Source organism: Candoia aspera, chromosome 3, assembly GCF_035149785.1.
Source record: "Candoia aspera isolate rCanAsp1 chromosome 3, rCanAsp1.hap2, whole genome shotgun sequence".
In the NCBI taxonomy this organism is placed as follows: Eukaryota; Metazoa; Chordata; class Lepidosauria; order Squamata; family Boidae; genus Candoia; species Candoia aspera.
The window spans coordinates 122207634-122228119 of record NC_086155.1 but is presented as its reverse complement, the minus strand read 5'-3'; the positions used below and the strand labels follow the sequence as shown (position 1 = coordinate 122228119).

Here is a 20486-nt window from a genome sequence, read left to right as displayed (position 1 = left end):
ATTTACATTAAATCCCAATTAACTTCATTTTGTTATTATTTGGGCATAATGACTGTGTTTAAGGCCTATAGTTATATTTCTCGTTTGCTGAAGAGTGCGTGTTTGTGTATGATTTTTTTATCCTGCCTTTATTATTTTTTTATAAATAATTCAGGGCAGCAAACATACCTAGTGCTCCTTCCTCCTCCTATTTTCCTCACAACAACAACCCTGTGAGGTGAGTTGGGCCGAGAGAGAGTGACTGGCCCAAGGTCATCCAGCCAGCTTTCATGCCTAAGGAAGAACTACAACTCACAGTCTCCTGCTTTCTAGCCCGGTGCCTTAACCCTAGACCAAACTGGCTCTCAGTTTGCACCATTCAGTTAATTTCACAATTTCAATAAACTCTCTGATCTCCCAAGTGTTTTATATCTACATTTTAGACCATTTTCCAAACAGACTCAGGTTGCAGAATTCAGTTGTGCTACAGATAATTTTACAAGCACCCTGCATGATATAAACAATTTTGAAAAATGTCTACAAGAACTGTTAGCTGGGCTTTTATAGAGTTTGTTGTTTGGCTACCTATATAACATCAACAGTGTAAATAATAAGTCTTGTTATGTCTGAGGTTCTGTCCTTTGTGTTTTATCACACACTATTTTTTTACATATAGCTATGGTATTGATTAGATGAAGTCTTGTCATCCTTGCATTCACAATACAGGAAATCAATAATTAATTATAGATAGACAAAGCAATTCCTTTTGAATGTTCTGTAGGTAAATATTACGGGAAAAATGATCAGATATAGCTCTCTAGAAATGTCCACTTAACTGAGTAATGGAAGAGCATCACTGGCCATAGGACATAAGCAGGAGGATTGTTACTAGAATATTACTAGAATGCTACCTATCTCCCATGGATTACTATCAGATTCCAGTACTCTGATAAACAGATGATGATTAAAGGTTAATCCTATATTGCAAATGCTCTTTTTCCCATTGCAGCTGTCAAACTAAGGGAAAAAAAGAAGCAATTCCACAACATCCTTGCACCCCTATTCCTAAAAGAATCTATATGAATTTAAATCACAGGGAAATCTCTTTTTATTCTATTTCTGTTGTACTGGATCATTGCAATTCTAAAGAATTCAGCCCTCCTACTGGCCAAGAATCAGTTTCATATAATCCATAATTGCATGATCAACCTCCTGTTTCACTCAGTACATGGCATTTTCTTAGACATTTGCTGGAATTCTTGTGTGCTTCTTACAATTCATCAAAATGTCTGTCATTATAGATTGAGTTGTTCCCTCTGTTCTTTTGCCATACAACACATGAAACTGAGTTATAAGGCTCAGCAAGATAAAGCTGTCAGCTGTATGTGAACCTTAGAATTATTTGAATTGGTTCTGAATTTGACCCTCTTTAAAACTAAAACTAGAGATAAGGATTCATAGAGAAAAAACGTGTCTTCTCTTTCTTAATGTTCATAACTGCAGCAACTTTTAAAGATAATTTGAAAAAGAAGAAAAGACTTTCAACTGTACAGTATATTGAAAGAATAAACGTTCTTAGAAGTGTCAAGTAATGGACTTAATAACATCTTCAGGAACACAATGGAAGAAAATGGTTCAATAATTCTTTAGGTCTATCATACTGTTTGAGGAATGGGATTTTGGCATTCAGATATAAGCTGGGAATCTGCAAATCTAATGAATGAAAGAACCAAATTACAGATTTTGATGATAATGCTTTATCAAAAAATAGTTTTGACAGTATGTTTTAATCTTCATTTCAGTGCCAAACTTTCCTGTCACATCAAAGATAGATACATTTTGCTTTTGGTACAAGCAATATATCATTTGTACTTTCTTTTATTAATGATACACACAAACATGCATTTATACACACTCACAAACTTAAATTGCAAAACTAGTAGCTGCCCATAGGGTATGTTTAGTTCTGAGCCCGTTGCCTGTAAAATGAACGGCATTAGTCATTTAAAAATGGTATATAAACTGTAAGGCTGTCTTTTTAAAAAAAAAAATAGTAACATTGATCAGCATTCTGTAATGGTGTCAGTTTTGAAATGGAGGAAGAAAAAACAGGCATTGTGAAATTGGGCTGAATAAATGAACCGTCCAACCATAATAAAGAGGCCATAGCGCTATATATGAAAGCACAGATTAGGGGGGAGATCCGGGTTCAATACTGAGAGGTTTTGAAGGGGAGAAATTGTCAGGGATTGCATATATTTTCCATGCAGAACATTCCAAATTCGGCTAGCAAAGGTTCTTTTCTAAAACCCTCAAGCGCCTGTTCTGTCATTTGCTAAACAGTGATCTTACCTGATATGCAGCAGCCACCAGTAATTCTTAGGAATCTGAGATAGGTAGTATTATTAAACCACTTGGGAAATACGAACCCAAATTGTATGATGAATTCTTCATTTTCCACAGTTCAAAAAAGTAGAGAGAGCTTGCTTGCTTTGGCAGCTTCCTTGGCAGGGCATTTGCAAGAAAAACAAAGTTAATATGAGAAAATCATTTTGTAAACTTTAAAAGCTTAACTTACATATTTTAAAATTCTGGTCCTGACTTCCTCCATAGAAGGCAATCTTCTTCACTCTAACTTGCCAACCTTTAGATTTGATGAAGCTCTCATTTCTGCTGAATTTCATTAGTGTCAAAAAAACCAAATTCCTAGTGAAGACCCTCTATGCCGTATTACAAAACTTCTTACATTTAAAGTCATTTTCCACCTCTGGTTCATTCCTCTCTTTCTGCCTGAAGGAGAGGAACACATAGTTCTCCGTAGTGCAACTCAATTATTCTTTCTGAGGTCACAGTTGCTTTTCTGTTGACTGGGGAGGAGGGTGGGGAATGCATTTTTCTTAACAATAAAAAAGGAACCCCATCCCATATCAGTTCCCAGCTCTAACTTTACCTGCAGGAGCGCTCTACGTGGTAACTTTCTAGGTCAGTTACCATTTTTTCATCTGCAGTATTGACAGTATTTCACATTTGCTTTTTATTTATGATTGGTTAAAATAGTTTAAATGCTGAGTAAAAACCCACCATGTTTTGTCTCATCAACTTGGTTCTTTTATCAATTCCATGGTCCTTGATAACTAGGGTAGGAAATTTAAGTTAAGTGGCACTGATCTATGGCCTATATCTATTAGTACTTAAAAATTCACAGCTCATTCCTCCAGGAAAAACCAAGCTAAATAATAGAACAGTTAATCAATAGAGGTAAATAATGACCAAAAGACCGGGTATAATCCCAGCGAATACCTTGTACTTCAGGAATCTTATTCGCTTAAATTAATGTGCTAGTGCTGCAAAGTATTAATGGAGAAAGAACTTATGCACCTAGAGAGTAACAGGACAGTGATTCTCGTGGACCTATCTATTTGTTTGATCTTTATTTTGAAGAATTATTTTCTTTCTTCATAGTCTGTCTCATTCATCTATTATGGTCTATACAGACAACAGATGCTATATCTTGAAACAAGGGCTTTGACTGTAGCCTTTCAGTCTATCCTTTGTGCTAAACAAATACTCAGTCCTAGTTAACATTAATAAGCACAACTGTAACTTCAGTTTTAATAAATAAATAGTTCTGCAATATCCTTGAAGTACCATTCAGTAGACCCATTCCTAAAGAAAAGGATCAAATTGGAAAGTAGTCTCTTTCAAATTCACTTTACTTTATAAAGTAGTGGATTTATCTATAAAAAAAGAGGGGGGGAAATCTTGAACAGGCTTATGATTCAGAGGTCTTAAATGTTGCAGTTATACTAAAATCTAGATCTTATTGCCCTGGTTCAAAGAATTATAGAATGTTAAGGGAACATTTTGTTAAGAAATTCTTAATATATGTTCTCTATTTCTTTCCTATCTGATAGCCACTCATCATGGTGATAATGATTTTAGCAACAATTCAATTTATGTAGAATTGCTTATTAAGAGTACATATAACAAGCAGAAAGATTCAGATTTATTTTTAGGTGGTTGAGAATATAATATAGTTACTTAGAATAAACACTGAAGGAAATGATGGTAAAATGTAATTACCATTTTGTTTCCTTACTTTTTTAATACATGATTATTAACTCTTAATAGGAAATGGCCAAAAATGTCACCCTTTACCATAACATGAATTCCTTCTAAATATGTCATATGTTTTCTCTTAATTTTGCTTAATTAGAGTAGGATAGATACAAATGGGTTCAGAAATATACAACATTTTGCTTTTGGAGAGATTACATGTTCTCTTCGGGAGACCCATATCTACTGTACCTTTTAAGTATCCAGATCAATTTATTTAAATTCCATTAGAAGCACTAGACCTGAAACTAACTTAGGAGGGCAGCCAGCACATCGCCTATTTATTTTGCATTAAATTGGTAATACTCCCTTTTGACTTCTAAAAATTGTTTTAAATCTTTAACAGTAATCACTTTTGGAACTGAAGTACATCTAATGAATTTAATACTAAATATCTACCTATAAAATGAAAATGGATTTGGAATGAAGAAAGGCTAATGTTACATTTGCAGTAACTGCATTAGAAGAGATGTTGGAGACATACCCCCCAAATCAGATTTGTAATTTGAAATGTATAATATATATTGGCAACATTTGTTTTGATCTGAAAAAGCGTTATTTCAATTAAGTTGCATTTTCATACATTATTAAATTAAACTGCAGACTGCCCCTGCCAAAAACAAAACAAAACAACATTTTTATGTCTCATGAAATAATTTTGCTGCATGAGCAACATAACAATGGAAGTGCAAAATTAAATTATACCTAAACCCCAATTGAATAAGCCAATCAACAGAAAAATGAATGAAGGAATGTCAAAGCAAAGCATATTCAACTTCCTATATTATACTCCTATTATCTTAAGAACTAGTTTATGTTGACTGTGATATTATCTAGCCCAGATTGAAAATCCATACATATCCAGCAGAATTTGATTGTTGACTTTTGTGGTGAAACAGTAGAGATCACTGTACAAACAACATGTTGCTATCATAACTTTGAAGCCACAGCTGTTTTGTGAGAATTATCAGAATAGGTTATAGCAGAGCCCTCTTCCAGTCTCTTAGGATCATCTTTTTATATTAAAACTTTCAATACTCCCAGGATAAATAAGTAAGTGCAGTATCTGCCAAGTTAGAGTAGTAGCTTCATCACTTACTTTAGTTCCAATTCACATTCACTTTTCCTGGGATAATAAATTTTAAGTAATTTATTATCCCAGGATAGTAAGGAGATTTTACACAGAAATGTAATCATTCACCAGATGGCAGTGGTCAAAGAATACATGAACCATTTTGTAATATTTATCCTGTTCTGATGGAAATCATTGTGTACTTATAGAAATTTCTTGATTTGCAGCTTCAAGAGTGTTAGCAGTGTTAGTCTGAGCAAAGTCAACCAAAGCTTCTATAGAACTTTAAAGATTAACAGAATTATTGGACATAAACTTTCATAGGTTAAAATCCACTTCATCCAGTGCATCTCTTTGTCTGAAACTCTTTGCAATACCAGGCAGTGGTAATTTTGCACACAACTGAATAGAAAGAGCCTATGTATCTTGCTTGTTTTAGTAGGAATGTCTGGACCAAAACTGTTATGATTTACAAATTATAATAAGCCAAAATTGCTTGTTTACTGTCTCTGGAGCTAGCCTATTCCTCTCAAATTTGGTAGAAGACACGGTCTTATCCCATTCAAATGCCACTCTGTTTGGCTTTTGTAAGTGGAGCAGGGATTTGGTTGACTTTAAGCTATTATTTTAAGAACCCTTTGGGCAAGCCTAGATTTATAGGAAAGAGAAACATATTGACTTAAATTGACTTCAGAGAGAATGGGTTTGCATTCTGCTATTTGAGCTTTCACTCCACAATCAATTAACTCAAGGACAATCTCACTGAGTTCAGTTGTACTGCTTCACAATTTGAGGCCCGTTACTATATTAATTTCATTGACATGGTATGGTTTACTATATGTAATTAAAAATATACACTATCTTGTTAAAAATACTATTTTCCACCGCTGAAACAGCGTGATGCTGGTGCATTTAATATCGTTCCTTGTAAAATTACAGTATGTATGTTTGTATGTATGTATGTAAACATGGAATGCTATGGCTAGTTTTATTGCTTATTTTTATCAATATTTCCAAGAACAAGCCTTCCAGAACTTCTCTATCAAAATTTCTCTTATTGATGTTATTGGCTGTTATATGGTTGATCTGTGAATTGTTAAGGGGTAATTTGGTCCTTCTGACATATGGACCCTTGACTCCATTAGGTCTTGACCCAGGACTAACTTCCATCAAGCCCCCATTTCATTCAGCTGTAAACATGAGACATTTCACATTATAGCATTATGTAGATCGATCTTTATTTGTTTCTTTTACAATATATGTAGACCACTCACTCAATTAAGATTGGGCAGTGAATAACAGAGCAGGAATAAGATAGAAAACAATCAGATCATTAAAAATACAATGCCTCTGCATATCCACAATAAATTCAGGCAAAATGCACGTTGGAACAGTAGTTTTGTATTACTTTGCAAAATGCAAGGAGAAAGGGTACTAAATGTACTTCCCAGGGAAGCGTGTGCCAGAGGGTGAGAGCTACTACAGAAAAGGCTTGTATTTTCATTTTCCCTTTTGTTAAACATCCTTCTTTTTTTGGTAACCCAGTCTGCTACATTGTTGTATGTGAGCAAGGATATTAGCCAAAAAAAGCCTCAATTACAGCTGTGGTGGGCAATCTTTTAGCAACCGGTGGGTTTTTCTTTTTAATCTTAAAAAAAAATTAAACAAGGGCCGCAGAGTGCCTAAATGGTCATGTTATTAAGAGGGTGGGATCAATATTTCCTTTTTTTCTTCTGTTTTGTTTGTTTGTTTTTGGAAGTGTCAGAGTTACTTTATGTATTTACTATTAATATAACATATGCCACCCTAAGAATGAGGTTTGATTTTTAAAAAATGTGGTAAGGTAGAGATCTATTGCATATTTTTGTTTTTATTTCACTCAGAAAATTAACAGGAAATCACACTGCTGTAAGCCATAAAACTTGCTACCAAATGTTGATGTCCCAATCTTAGGGAAATTCAGGGGCTTTAAAAAGAAAAAAGCCTTAGGGAGTCATTTGGGATTGCCCAAATACATGGCTGATCAGTCAAAATAGGTTGCCTACTAGAACTTGTATCCCTGTAGTCAATTAAAGCCATTTATTAAGCAATGTTCAAACATCTATCACCTTTTTTTTAGAAAGCTTGTGAGCTGTGATTTAACTAAGTTTAGGGAAAGGGTTGGGTGATAGAAAGAACATGGAATTCATTAAGGCATTCATTATCATTTCCTCTCTATTTTGTATACTGAAATACTATTACAGTATCATAGTATTTTTAAAACTGGACTCCTCGTTTTCTCATTCTTATTTTTGAAAAATAAATGGTCACCTTTGCATGGTCTCAGATTGACCACTCCTAAATTAAGTTTGCTTTTGAAAAGACATGTAAAATCTTTTCCTGTGAATAAATAAAACCAATGGGTGTGTTTTGAAAATACTTATTGTTTCTTTTTGTTCTAGAGACTGAATATTCTGTAACTATTGATTAATATTTAATAAGCACTAGCATCTGAAAATAATATGTCATATCAATAATATATAATATGTTTGTCCCAGATTTCAAATACTTTTCTAAGACATCTGGTTACTGAGCAGGAATGTGGTAGATTTCAGCAATGATGATATCTTATCACTGGTAATGAAAGTTAACTGGCCTTTACTAGTTATTTTTACTGGTCTTTACTGGTAATCAGTTTTCTTTCCTATAGTTTCTTATCTAATTTTCAGTTGCCGGAGACTTAAAACTTAGATGGTTGTTCAAGAGGTTGGATTGCACTTCAATTTCATTCATTTTATTTTATTTTACCCACAGAAGGAAATCAGTGTTGAAAAAAAGTTAAGGACAGGGTCCACTAACATTGGCAATTAACCAAAACAGCAGCTAAAAATGTAGAAAGTTAATCTTATTAATAGTTACTCATTTACTGAAGAATGAAGAGAAATAGGTTTGGATCCAGATAAACTTATTGTGGCATTTGCCATTTCCCTTTGTTTTAGAGGAACTCCAGTATTAATAATTATATCCAACTCTATTCAGGCATATCCAGTGCTGTCATTCTTTGTTTCTTGGAGTCTCCTGCCCAGTTTGGGATATGATCAGTATACACTCAATAGTATATGTTCTCCCTTATATTAGTTTTCTACAATCCCTAACTACAACAACTATAGCTCTAGGTCATTTAAACAGTAGTTCCACTAGATACTTAGAAATCAGTTTAAACATCAACATTTTCTTTTCACCTCCTCACCTGGCAGTCTTCCCTGCTTTGGGAAAGTGGGAAAGTCTCCCAAAATCTTCTCTTTCTCTTAGTCCTCTTATATCCCAGTCCATGCTATTCCATTCTGTAATCCTCCTTAGATGAAATTCACCTGGAACTAACCTATAAAATATACAATATTTTTACGAGATTCTTAGTATAAAAGTCAGGGCACCCTCACATATTCACATTATACTTGTGTGTGGGTCTACCTATTGGTGAAGGGAAGGCCAGTCAGCCTGCAGTGACTCCGTATTACAAAAGAAGCATTATTTTGTGAGAAAAAAATTTAAAGTAAGGAAAAAAATATGGAAAAAGATAGTGTGAAAGACCTGCCTGTTAATGAAGAACAAGACTGGCCCATAAGAGGAAGTTACTCAATTACATATCCCCTAACACTGAAGTTAGATTATTAAACAAACAAACAAACATTTATATTTCAGACTTGTATCTTGTTTCATACTTGTTTCCTGTTCAGCCTTTTTACTGTTGTTTTATGCTGTTCCCATGCAGGATGGATGGTCACAGTATCATTTTGTAGCTTCATCATCAACGATAGAGAGGGACAGACAAAGGCCGTATTCTTCCTCACGCACACCTTCCATCTCTCCGGTGCGCATGTCTCCCAACAATCGTTCAGGTAAGACCAGGTATACGTAATTGAATAATCAGGGAAGCAATTCATCAAATTCCAATAAAGAACTGAAATATTATCAAAGGAATTATTAACTGTACTGAGGCATGGAAAAGGTACTGTTTATCTATTTGCTACTTTATAAATGTTCTTTGCCATCACAAAACATTCTGGATAAAGCCAAAAGAAGCAGTTCCCATTTCTGAAATTGTGTGTTGTTCATCAAGTTGAGAAATTATTACATGTATTACTAATTTGGTAATTTAGGTTCAAATCTATACTTAGCCACATCGTTGGTTGATTATTTGTAAATTGTTGATAATTGTGGGCCTGCTAAAGGAAGATGATACATGAAATAATTTGCATTGAAATTTGCTTTAGGTACATTATCTATAATAATTACTGTAATTCTGTATGTACTTGTAATAGCTGTTCCTGTTTATTGTTCATAGTTGCCAGATCTGGCTTGGGTATGCTGGCTTGGGTAACCTTGACATCACCCTGGGTTATCTTGCAGGGAAACAGGCTTAAACTGCAGAAGTGAGAAATAATCACAAAGACCTGAAACATTGTTTCCTCCATGAATAATTGTTATTAATATGTATTTGAAATGAATTTTCAATTAATCACAAGGAAAGTAAAGAAAGGTGGGAATAAAATTGCAGAATTACATATAAAATATATATGTAAAGAAGGAATGACAAGGAAAGCATAGTCAGAAGAGTAGAGAGTATTGTTCTCTCTAGATCTTCTGTGGAAAGTAAAAATAATATTCATAGCACCCACTAGAGCTCATTTCCTTCGGATGCTGTTGTCATTACCTAGCTGGAATAAAAAAGAAGATGGAACAGTTATATATTTGTACATGAAAATACATCAATAAAATAATTAGGCATATTAAAATATTTGTTTCTGGAACTCTTCAAAGATGTACAGGCAGTAAGCACTCACTTTGAAGTGTTACCTTCGGGAGGAAGAGCCATGAGGAGAGCAATCAGCTGCTATTACCTTGACCTTTCTTAGGGCAGGACATTCAATTAGATGATCTGCAAGGTTCCTTCCAGCCCTTATATTTATGATCCTGTGGGTTTTTGTACAACTATGTCCATGGGACTTATTTCTTGGTAGGCCAAGGGTTCCCACCTTAATGTTATTCTATTCATTACTTAACTACAAATTATAGCACATACTTTTTAAAATGTTAGCTTATCAGTTTGCATTATAGGGCAAGAGAAATTAGTTTTCTTATGTTCCTTGTTCAAAGTGTCTGCCTTTACATATGCTATTTATTTATTTATTCAATCAATCAATTTGTATGGCCGCCCATCTCAACAAGTGACTCTGGGCAGCAAACAATATTAAAATAAGTTAAAAGCAATTCCAACCACAATATAAAAATGTATAAAATACACAGCAGCTGAGGAAGGTATCACAACTGACAATCACTAACACAGCCAGGAGACAGGTCCCTTCACACACTCAGGGCCCCAGGGCCAGACACAGAACCAGGGCCTTATGAAAGGCCAGCAGGTTTTAGGCCATCCTAATCTCCAGAGGGAGACTGTTCCACAGGGAGGGCACTGGGCCAGAAAAGGCATGCCTTCTGGGCCCTGCCAACTGGCATTCCTCAGCCAATGGGGTCCAGCACATGTCCATCCTGTCAGACCAAATAAGACGGGTAGAAATAACCGGGGAGAGACAGTCCCTCAGTAACCCAGTCCCAAGCCTCGAAGGGCTTTAAAAGTGACTCACTTTGAACAGGACTTGGAAGCACATTGGCTGCCAATACAGCTCATGAAGTAATGGTGTTACTTGCACCAAGTAACCAGTGCTATTTATTACCCATACAGCTGCATTCTGCACCAGTTGGAGCTTTTATGCACATTGCATTAGTTCAGATGGGAGGGCATGAGTGACAGTGAGCAGGGCCTCCTGGTCCACAACAGGCATAACTGGTGCACAACCCGAAGGTGTGCAAAGGTCCCCCTAGTCATGGCTGCCACCTGCTCTTCCGGCAGGAGCCATGATTCCAGGAGGACCCGCAGATTGCACACATGTCTGTCTGAGGCAGTGCCACCCCATCCAGAACCAAAGATGGAAGATCCCTGGCACCCAAAGGTCTAAACATCCAAAGCCACTCAGTCTTGCCTGGGTTGAGCCGAAGCCTGTCGTGTTCCATCCAGGCCCCCACGGTCTCCAGGCATTGGGACAGGACACACACGGCATCATTCAGGTGACCTGGGGTGGAGATGTAAAGCTGGGTATCATCAGCAAAAAAAAAAAAGGTGAAACTGTTTCACCCCATTCTCACTTAAGACTGTTTATTACAGTGACTTCCTTACTTTATTCAGCATGTCAGTGTATGACATTTTCTTCATGTACTTATTTCACTGAAATCAGACAATTGATATTCCAGTAGTATATCCAGCCCAGACAAGTTGGAAAACGTACTACCAAAGCTTCCCACTATTGCATGGTGACTATGAACTGGATCAATAGGCAATTAACTGAACTTCCAAGCTACTAGAAATGAGTAGCGTACTATGATTTGTGTATTGTTGTTGAGTCGTACCTAACTTTGGAGGGTGTTACTAGGTGTGCTCAAGCACATCTCAGACTCATGAACATTTCCTTATATGTATTCACTATGTGATTGTAAAAGAATGTCAGAAGTGTTTTTATGAATGAATTCAGTAACTCCACATATAAAGTCTCTTCAAATAAAGACTTTCATTGACAAATGCACATTAAGTACACAGAATCAGTGTTCAAGGAATTTCTTTGAGGAAGAGCAAAAATAAAAAAGTTCTGATTATTTTCATTGGGGACATACATTGGGGACTGGATGCAGAGTCTGTTCCATGTGGAAGTCTATTGTAGACCGGCACAAGCATCAGTTGAAGGAACCAATGCAGCTATGACAAACTAAAAAAGAGTTGGGCTGAAATTCTCACCACTAAGTTATCAAGGCAAGGGGCACATTGATCTACATATAGAGAGAGAATGTGTTCCAAGCTTTGGGTTAAACTGTAAATTGTAATTTGTAGATATAATTTCTCCTAAAAGACAGAAAGAGGAAATAAAAATACTTTCTGAGTAACTTTGAAGTCCCTTTTCATGCTCTTCCTTGGCTAAGACTGGTACCTCACTGTGGAAACACGCCTTTCTTTATTTTGGTTTTTCCACTGTGGAAAAACCAAGCCAATAAAGCTGCCATGTAATAGTGTTTGGGGTACCCTTTCTTTCTAAGCAAAATCTAATCCCCCTTTGTTTAGGAAACCTGGGGTGGGGAAAATAGCATAGCTTGGGACTCTCTGGGTCATCTGTTTCCATTTGGCTAGGGATTGTAGGGACAGCCAGTTTGGTGTAGTGGATACAGCACTGAGCTGAAAACCAGAAGACCATGAGTCTGGTCCTTCCTGAGGCACCAAGCCAGCTGGGTGACTTTGGGTCATTCTGTCTCAGCCCTGGGAAGAAGGCAATGGCAAACCACTTCCAAAAACCTTGCCAAGAAAACTGCAGGGACGTGTCCAGGCAGTTGCCAGGAGTCAGACCTGACCCAAAGGTGCACGCATGCGCGCACACACACACATGGAACTTCAGGTGCCTAGAGTAAGTAGATGAATTACAAAAACCTGATCCCTAGAGACCTCAGTTATAGATAATCTAACCATGACTAGAGTATCTTGGATTTGCTGGGGCCCAATGAAATAATTAAACAAATGGTTCCTGTTATGGGAGAATGATTTTGACACAGAGACAGATGAAAAGAAAATAGTTACTAAAAAAATACTTGATCTTCTTTTCAAGGACCTATTAATTGGAAATCCACCTTTGACTGGATTGAAGGAGGCCAGTGCTTATATGTTTGGTCCAATATTTAAATAAATTTAAGATTCATTCCTTCTTTAGCCAAAAAGGATTATAAACATTTTTTTAAGAACCAGATTAGCAGAGCAAAATTTTTCACTTTCAAAAATTCAAGCTTCACACTTCGGTCAAATCCAGTATTTCTGCATATATATTACGGGCAGCATAAAAAGCAAAAACTCCCTAATAAGGGCCTACCCATTGCCCAGAAGCCAAGAAATGTTGGGTGGCTCAGCAAGACTGCTCAGGAAGAAGTCCTTGACATTTTTTCTTAGGGTTTTCCCATATCTCTTAGAACATAATCTCCCTGCTCAGGCATTTTACAAACAAGCTTGTAAAATACTTGCATACGTTAGCATTCGTGTCAGCTGAGTTTTACTTTCCCAGATGCTTCCTATGTAAGAACTTACCTATCTCAGTCAGCCCACCTCCATCCATTATTATTTTTGCATTAAGCCATGAATACTTTTGAGAAGAGGAAGACGTTGAGCAGATTTTGTTGACAGAATAAAAGGAACGTTTTTTGAGTCAGCCTCAACATTTGGTAAGGTCATGGATACATCCATGTAGATTTCTTAGCAATAATATGAAAATGGTTTGAAATGGTGGTCTTCTGGGATGGATTTTTTTTTCTTTCCAGGATAGTTTACAGTCCTGTTAGTTCCTAAAGATCTGCCATTCAGGTTCTAACCAGATCTAACCCTCATTAACTTCCAAGCCTGGACAAGGTCAGGATATTAGTTAATCTCAATTATCTTTAATTCATCTGAGCAACATACTGGCAAAGTAGAATTCAACAGTTACTTGTATGTATTGTGTAGTTGTAAGCAAGCAGATATATTCCACTGATGCTCACTTTCATAAGTACAGCAGAAGGTTCTTTGTTTAAAATATTTAACTATGCTACAAACATATAGACCATAGCATTGGTAATTTTGCATGAATATATTGATAATAGCAAAAGCGTTTAGAGACATAATCAGATTACCATTACAACACAAGAGTTTCCTTGTTAGTAGAATATATGGAGGAAAAAATACACTGATATTCTTTAATAAAGAACTAACTTGGAGAATTCTCCTCTCTCGTGCAAAATAGATTATGCCACAGATTAGAAATGTTTCTCACCATGATGCACATTAGTGGCAGCCTTTGTCACTTCTAGGAAGCTCTATTTGTTCTCTTAAGAATCTCTTTCAAGTCATAAAGTAAAGCTGAGGAAGTAGATTTTTAAGGAAATCTATTACTTATGGCTGTCAAAAGAAAGAAGAGTTCTATCTTTTTTATTAGTAATAAACATAGCCATTCTATACCATAGCTGTGAAGTTTAAATACTGGAATCTTGGAGTATTTCCTTAGCAAAACAATTGTACATATTAAAACACTTGGTGGCTGAAGTTGGGGACAAAGAGCAGATATTCAGGACCCAAACAATTAGATCTCCACAACTGGAGTAACTTGACTTGACTTAGATGCTCCCAAGCTTATGAAGAGAAGTTCCATGAAGGTATGTTGACTGTGGTGAGGATGCAGATACTTGAAATTAAAGATCTTGCTAGAAATGATAGTGCCTAGGTTCATATATCAGATTCATAAACCATGATTTGTTTTCATTTGTTAAGACAGTGATTCACACAACATGCTAGGCCCAGACAATGTAACTATATTATGGTTTATTACAGAGTGTGCTGGTCAGTGAAGGAAGTAACCAGTCTACTGATGAGCTAGCTATTTGACTTCTGATTAATTAATTCCCATGCAATGAAACAGAGCTGGGACTTACACAACCACCAGATTCCCCCAAGATTGTACCACTGAAATTCTGCACCCAAATGTCTATTTTTGGGTGAGACAGCTGCTTCCCCCTCCCGCCCCCCAAAATACTGAGGTGCATTATATTTCTGGAACTTGTGACACACTTATTTTTAGTGAGAGAAAAACCCAGGACCATTAAACATTGTCAGAGGGGATCACTCTATATCCCCTACAGCCCTGCAAGACCAAAATAATTAACTATGGCCTCAGAGCAATTAGAATTTTTTCCATTCTTGCTCTAAAGGATTAGACCATCTCTCAACGCTTACTTTAAAAAAAAAAGTTTGTTTTATTCTTACACTGGAACTTTTCATTAGCATATCCTGGGTGGGTTGGCCAGGAAATAAAACAAGAGTTATCAAAGTGTGCTGAAGTATCTATTTTGTTTCATTTATATCCTGCCTTTCATTCAGGAGTTCAAGATGACATTCAGAACACTCCCTCCTCCAATTTTTTGCTCACAACAACTCTGTGACATAGGTTGGGCTGAGAAAAAGTGAGTGACCAAAAGTCATCCCACGAGCTTCTGTGGCTGAGTGTGGATTAGAACCATGGTCTCTCCTCTCCTTGTCCAACACCTTTACCACCACACCGCACTGGTTCTCATGGAACAGGAAAGTTGCACAATCACTGAGGCAACCAAATCAAGCTACATCATATTTCAAGACTTCAAGATTTTTTCTTTGAGAATTTTCTTCTCTGTGTACTCCTTCAAGGAGCTGATGAGTTTTCTTCTTCACAGTTATTGACCACTATCTTTTAGAACACTGAAGAGGCTTCAAATCATAACACACAAAACAACCACCTGTATCTGTATGAAAGTTCCCACCATGTCAGGTCAACTGTTGACAAGATTTAGCAAGAGGGAACCAGAAAAAAAACATTTTTTTCATAGACTGCCTGTCCAGGAAGGTTATGTTGTATTTTCATCCCATTACCAGTATCTCACTGAGAACAAATGTGTTTAATGTTTATTTTAATTGATCTATTTTGCTTCTTGGCCATTTTTAATATTCAAACAGTAGACACGTTGGCTTTATTAAACATTCCCTTCCTCATCTTCTTTTTAAATTTCTATTGTATGTTTAATTTTCACAAGAAGGAAGTTTACTATTGGGAAAAAACCTATCTCTGAAACCCTTACAGAAACTGGAATATGCTGCTAACTTCTGTGCTTAGTACTCACCAAGGCAGTTCATCCTGGGACTCTGAATGCAAACATCCAACCCCAAATTGCATTCCACGAACTGGGGAATATCAGGATAGAACAATTCACACAGGTAAGCAAGGGAAGAGAAGAACAATTGCTGCAAAGTGTTAACTGCTGTGACTGTCTCCCCTTTCCCTTTGTAAATAAGGTGACTTGCCTAAACTAATGACAGAAGGAAATGTGTTCACACTCAGAGAGAAAGCACTTATCCCCACTCAAATGAAACTCTGCAGCTGTCGACAGCCGCCATTCATTTCACTCATGCACAATTCTGCCTGAGAGAGCAACACGTGTACAACAGAATAAGCCATCACAGCATCCACATGCAGCTGCTGAGCCTTTTTCGTTTTTTGAGGTCCCAGATTCTTCTCTTACCACTGCTGCTGGAAACTGGTGGTACCGCACAGGCCTCCTGTCTCAAATAAGGAAAATAATTTAGCTTCATCCACTTTGAATCATTGTCCCACTCACTGCAGCCCTTGGGCTCCCCCCAAATGCCATATGCATTCCCTTGGCCCCGAAGGGAGACCCACTTTTAACTTAAACATGGCTACATTCACAGCCACCAGCATCTCTTTCCCCGGTGGGGGTTGGAGGCTGAGTTCTGAGCACTGGCAAAGTACCAGATGGCATCACTCACTTTTCTCTCCCCCTACCAACAAATACCAACCATGTATCCAGATTTAAAAATGATGAGTTCCGATCACTGCCTGTGCCTCACTCTTCTCCATTTCCTCTTGTTTTCCACAGACCGTTCTACAAACACAAGAACTATCTCATATCCTGCTAAAAGCAGGAGAGGAGGAAGATTCCCTTACAAGCAGCAGCTGTGCCTAGAAGGCTGCATAGAGTTGAGAACCTGCATGACAACTTACGTACTATGACTGGCAGTTATGCAGCAAATGCATCAGATCCTATGCTTGCTCCCCTGCTCTGTGTCTAGGACCCTGCTGAAGAACAGCCTCTCACTTGTCTTAATTTTCCAGGTTCCACTTCCTTCTGGTTGCTTGGTCAATAAAGTATTTTCCATTGTTGCTTGTGTGGGTTTTTGGTTGGTTGGTTTTTGTTACTAACAACCCCAAAATGGGCATCTTTTCCTCTTCTCTTTGGCCCCATAATATAACCTTGGAGTTGTATGGGGCAGAATACAAATCCAGGATCAGTGGTTTCTCCCCCTTATTACTCATTCTTGTTTCCTGGATTATGGGGGTTCACAAAGGGGCCAGCGGTGCTGCTTTTAGGCAGACCTGGGGAGACTACTGGCCCCATGAGAGTCAGGCTTCTAGACTATGCAGCAGTATTCCAAATTGGTTTTAGTGTTTCTAAGTGTCACCTGCCTCACATCACCTTATTGATTAATTTAAATATTTTATATGGCCATTAAATTCACAGCAGCAACAGAACACACAGACACCCAATACAGAATAACGGAGACTAAAAACAACATGTTCCCATTCAAATCATTCCATTTCTGGATGGATTGTCCAGCATTCAGGCCCATTGCCTAGGGAAAAAACTAAGACCTTGCAGAAGGCCAACAGTCCAACAGGGTCTGAAGCAGCACTTTACGTTCAACCAAGCAACTTGGGTACATAGCCTCTGCGTTATTCCAGAGCAGCTTTTACCTGTACTTTCTGGTTTCTGTCATCTGTGGCTGAGCACTTTTGTTCTCCAGCTGTAGAAAAGGAGAGTGGAAGCATTTCCCTCTTGTGGGATTCAAGTTCCCATCTCTCGCCTGGGTGAGCTTTGAACCTCTGTTTCAGGGAGGCTATGTGAGCCTCAGCGGGCTTTATGAGCAGAGTTACAGAGCTGCTTTTTTCCTGTAGTGTATGCTTGTAACAACCACACATGAATGCCAACCTCTCATTATAGCAGGGTTCTGCTGTACTGTTAGGGGTACTTGTGTGGGAAATTACATTCTTACACAATTGTTACCTGTCTCCATGAATTAATCACTGACTGATGGATAGTGGTGGAATTTCCAGGGGTATATTTTAAATCATGGTTATATATTCTTCTGGTCTTTCCCATTCCGTGCTGGTTGGAATACATTCTGGATATGTTACCTAGTCTAATAGCAATGTAATAGGCTTTATTGTCATTGCCTAATTCACGTAAGATTACATATTGCTGTGTTCGTTGTTTTTTTTTAAAACGTTCCCTCCTAAGTTGTGGAGAGATTTGACACTACATAATGGATTTGGGCACAGAGTTTTTCCTCAATGTTTCTAAAACCTTTAGGTAAACTGCCATTACTATGCATTTTCATTGGGTTTTGGCATAACAACTTATTAAAATATTTTATAATATCTGAGAGCAAACTGATAATATATGGCTTCAACATGACTGAATAGATAGCACGTGGGGTACGGGGCAGGAAACCAAAATCCATGCAAAATTGAATTTAGTTAAGAAAATCAAATTCAACATTATTTTATAAGAAAACAATGAGATGGCAAAAAGCATGGAAAGCATTAACATTCAAGTTTCTGACATTGCTTGTCCCAAGAGCTGGTGACTGTGAAGATCCCAAAGATGTGGGGCTTCAAAAAAATCTTTTGTCCAAGCACAGCCATTGACATATTACTTGGATCCTTGAGAAATTGCAAGCGGCCACAGGTTCTTCATCGGGAAAAAAAAGTGGGTGCTCTCCTCAGGAACCTATAAAACTGATCACAAGATCTGCTCATTTTGGCTGGGAGGGAAAACAGTCAAGCCTGGAAGAAAAAAATGTAGCTAGGTTTTTGTTTTGTTTTGTTTTGTTTTGTTTTGTTTTGTTTTGTTTTGTTTTGTTTTGTTTTGTTTTGTTTTGTTTTAAGCCCTAATTGAATAAACAAGTGAGATTTTCAAAAGCCATGTAGGGAGAAAATATACATCAGGCTCCCTGTGTGCTTTCTTTTGAGAAACTGATTGCCTCTTCAGTGTGAATGAGCAAAGAGGAAGCATGCATTTATTTTGAATTGGAAGAGGCTCTTGCTGCAATCAGAGTGCTCCAGACAGCTAGCAGAAGATTCCTGTTTTGGAAAAGATGAATCAACAAACCTGACCAAACATTACAAATCCAGCTAATTTCTGATATAAAAAGGCAAGGATGGCAGGCTGGATGACAACTTTATATGGGCCTAGAGAATTTGATTACTATGTTTTATTGGTAGCAATTTTGATAATAGTTTGACTTGAAAGAAAAGCATTTACTTGTGGAGTTTATATACAAGCTATACTGCTATCTGGGGTACAATTCTGGAAGATTATGAACAATCTGCCTCTTGAAAGGATCTATCTGAAAGTGCATTGTCCACACATTCCACAACACCCCCTGATCTGATGATCCCATAGCATTGAAAAGCATGTATATCCTACCTGTGAACACTTACTGCTAGCTGGTGGCTAAATTTAGTTTAGGGATCACTCACGTATGACTAGATTGGATTCTTTGGTCCTGAAAGAGCAGCGTGGGACAGACTGCTTATCAAGAACAAAAAAGTATATTGGGCTACATAACGGAAGAAAAGAATCAGGAAGTCATAGCAGAAATGTTGAGTTTCCAAAGCTCCTTTCTTGCCGAAAAGAACTAATTGTTTTGAAAGAAAACTAGTGAAGCCGTTAATAACTGGTGAAAAGGGAGCAGAATGCTGTCTTTAATCATTAGTCAAATGATGTTCCCTTTGTCTTTTGCTTTGAGCAAAAACGTGCTGTTGCTACTGTGCATCTTAATGAAAAGCCAACATCGAAAGTATATGAGAATATCAAATCAGTCCTGGGTTTATTAAATTTCATAATCTGCTTTTGCAACTTTGGACCTTTGAAGAACTGATATGAATACAGTATCACCATGATTCTGGGCTACCAAGTGGTAAATCATAAAAGAAGTCAGATGAAATGGCTGTGTGCGCAATCTCTCATTATGACAAATTCTGCAGAACTCATAGATGAGAGTACCTTTGAATAATTGCAGAAAGGTTCAGGACTGCCATATTTGGCCTGTGACGACGACATCATCATCATCATTTTATCCCACTTTTTTGTGATGCTGTTGATTGATCTGCAGTATCAGTGGGGTTTAGCAGATGCAGAGCTGTCACAGTTTTTCTGAATGCCTTTACCTTTGGCTTTTCTGATAAAAGTTTGAACAGCTGACAAGGCAGTATGTTAAGTTTCATTTCTAAGGTCTATGATTAAGATTAGTTCTATTTAAATGTTTTATGTATGTCCAGATGTCACAGATTTTCAAATGAAAATAGATTTAGAGAGATTCACTCTTTTCAAGCTAACTGCATTGCGTAGAACATGTGTGTTCATATACTTTAGTATGTAACTCATGCAGTCAAGAGTTTTAAAATCTGCATTTGTTTTTGTTTGCTAGCAAGTGCCCCAGCCTCCCCTCGGGAAATGATCAGTTTAAAAGAAAGAAAAACAGATTATGAGTCAACCGGAACAAATGCTACTTACCATGGGAATAAAGGAGAGCATACTTCTAGAAAAGACACCATGACAGGTGAGGCAGCAATTATATGTGATACATAAACATTAGTGGAAGTAAACATTCTGGGCT

At 37.2% G+C, this 20486-nt stretch overlaps 1 protein-coding gene across 1 annotated transcript in view; it reads left to right on the top strand.

Moving 5' to 3' along the window:
- The window catches only part of CTNND2 (catenin delta 2), a 246117-nt gene that overhangs the window by 215342 nt on the left and 10289 nt on the right, over positions 1 to 20486 (top strand). The window contains exons 14-15 of the mRNA XM_063299934.1: positions 8919 to 9045; positions 20298 to 20429. Of these exons, the coding sequence (XP_063156004.1) occupies positions 8919 to 9045; positions 20298 to 20429 (259 nt within the window). The remainder of the gene's footprint in view (positions 1 to 8918; positions 9046 to 20297; positions 20430 to 20486) is intronic.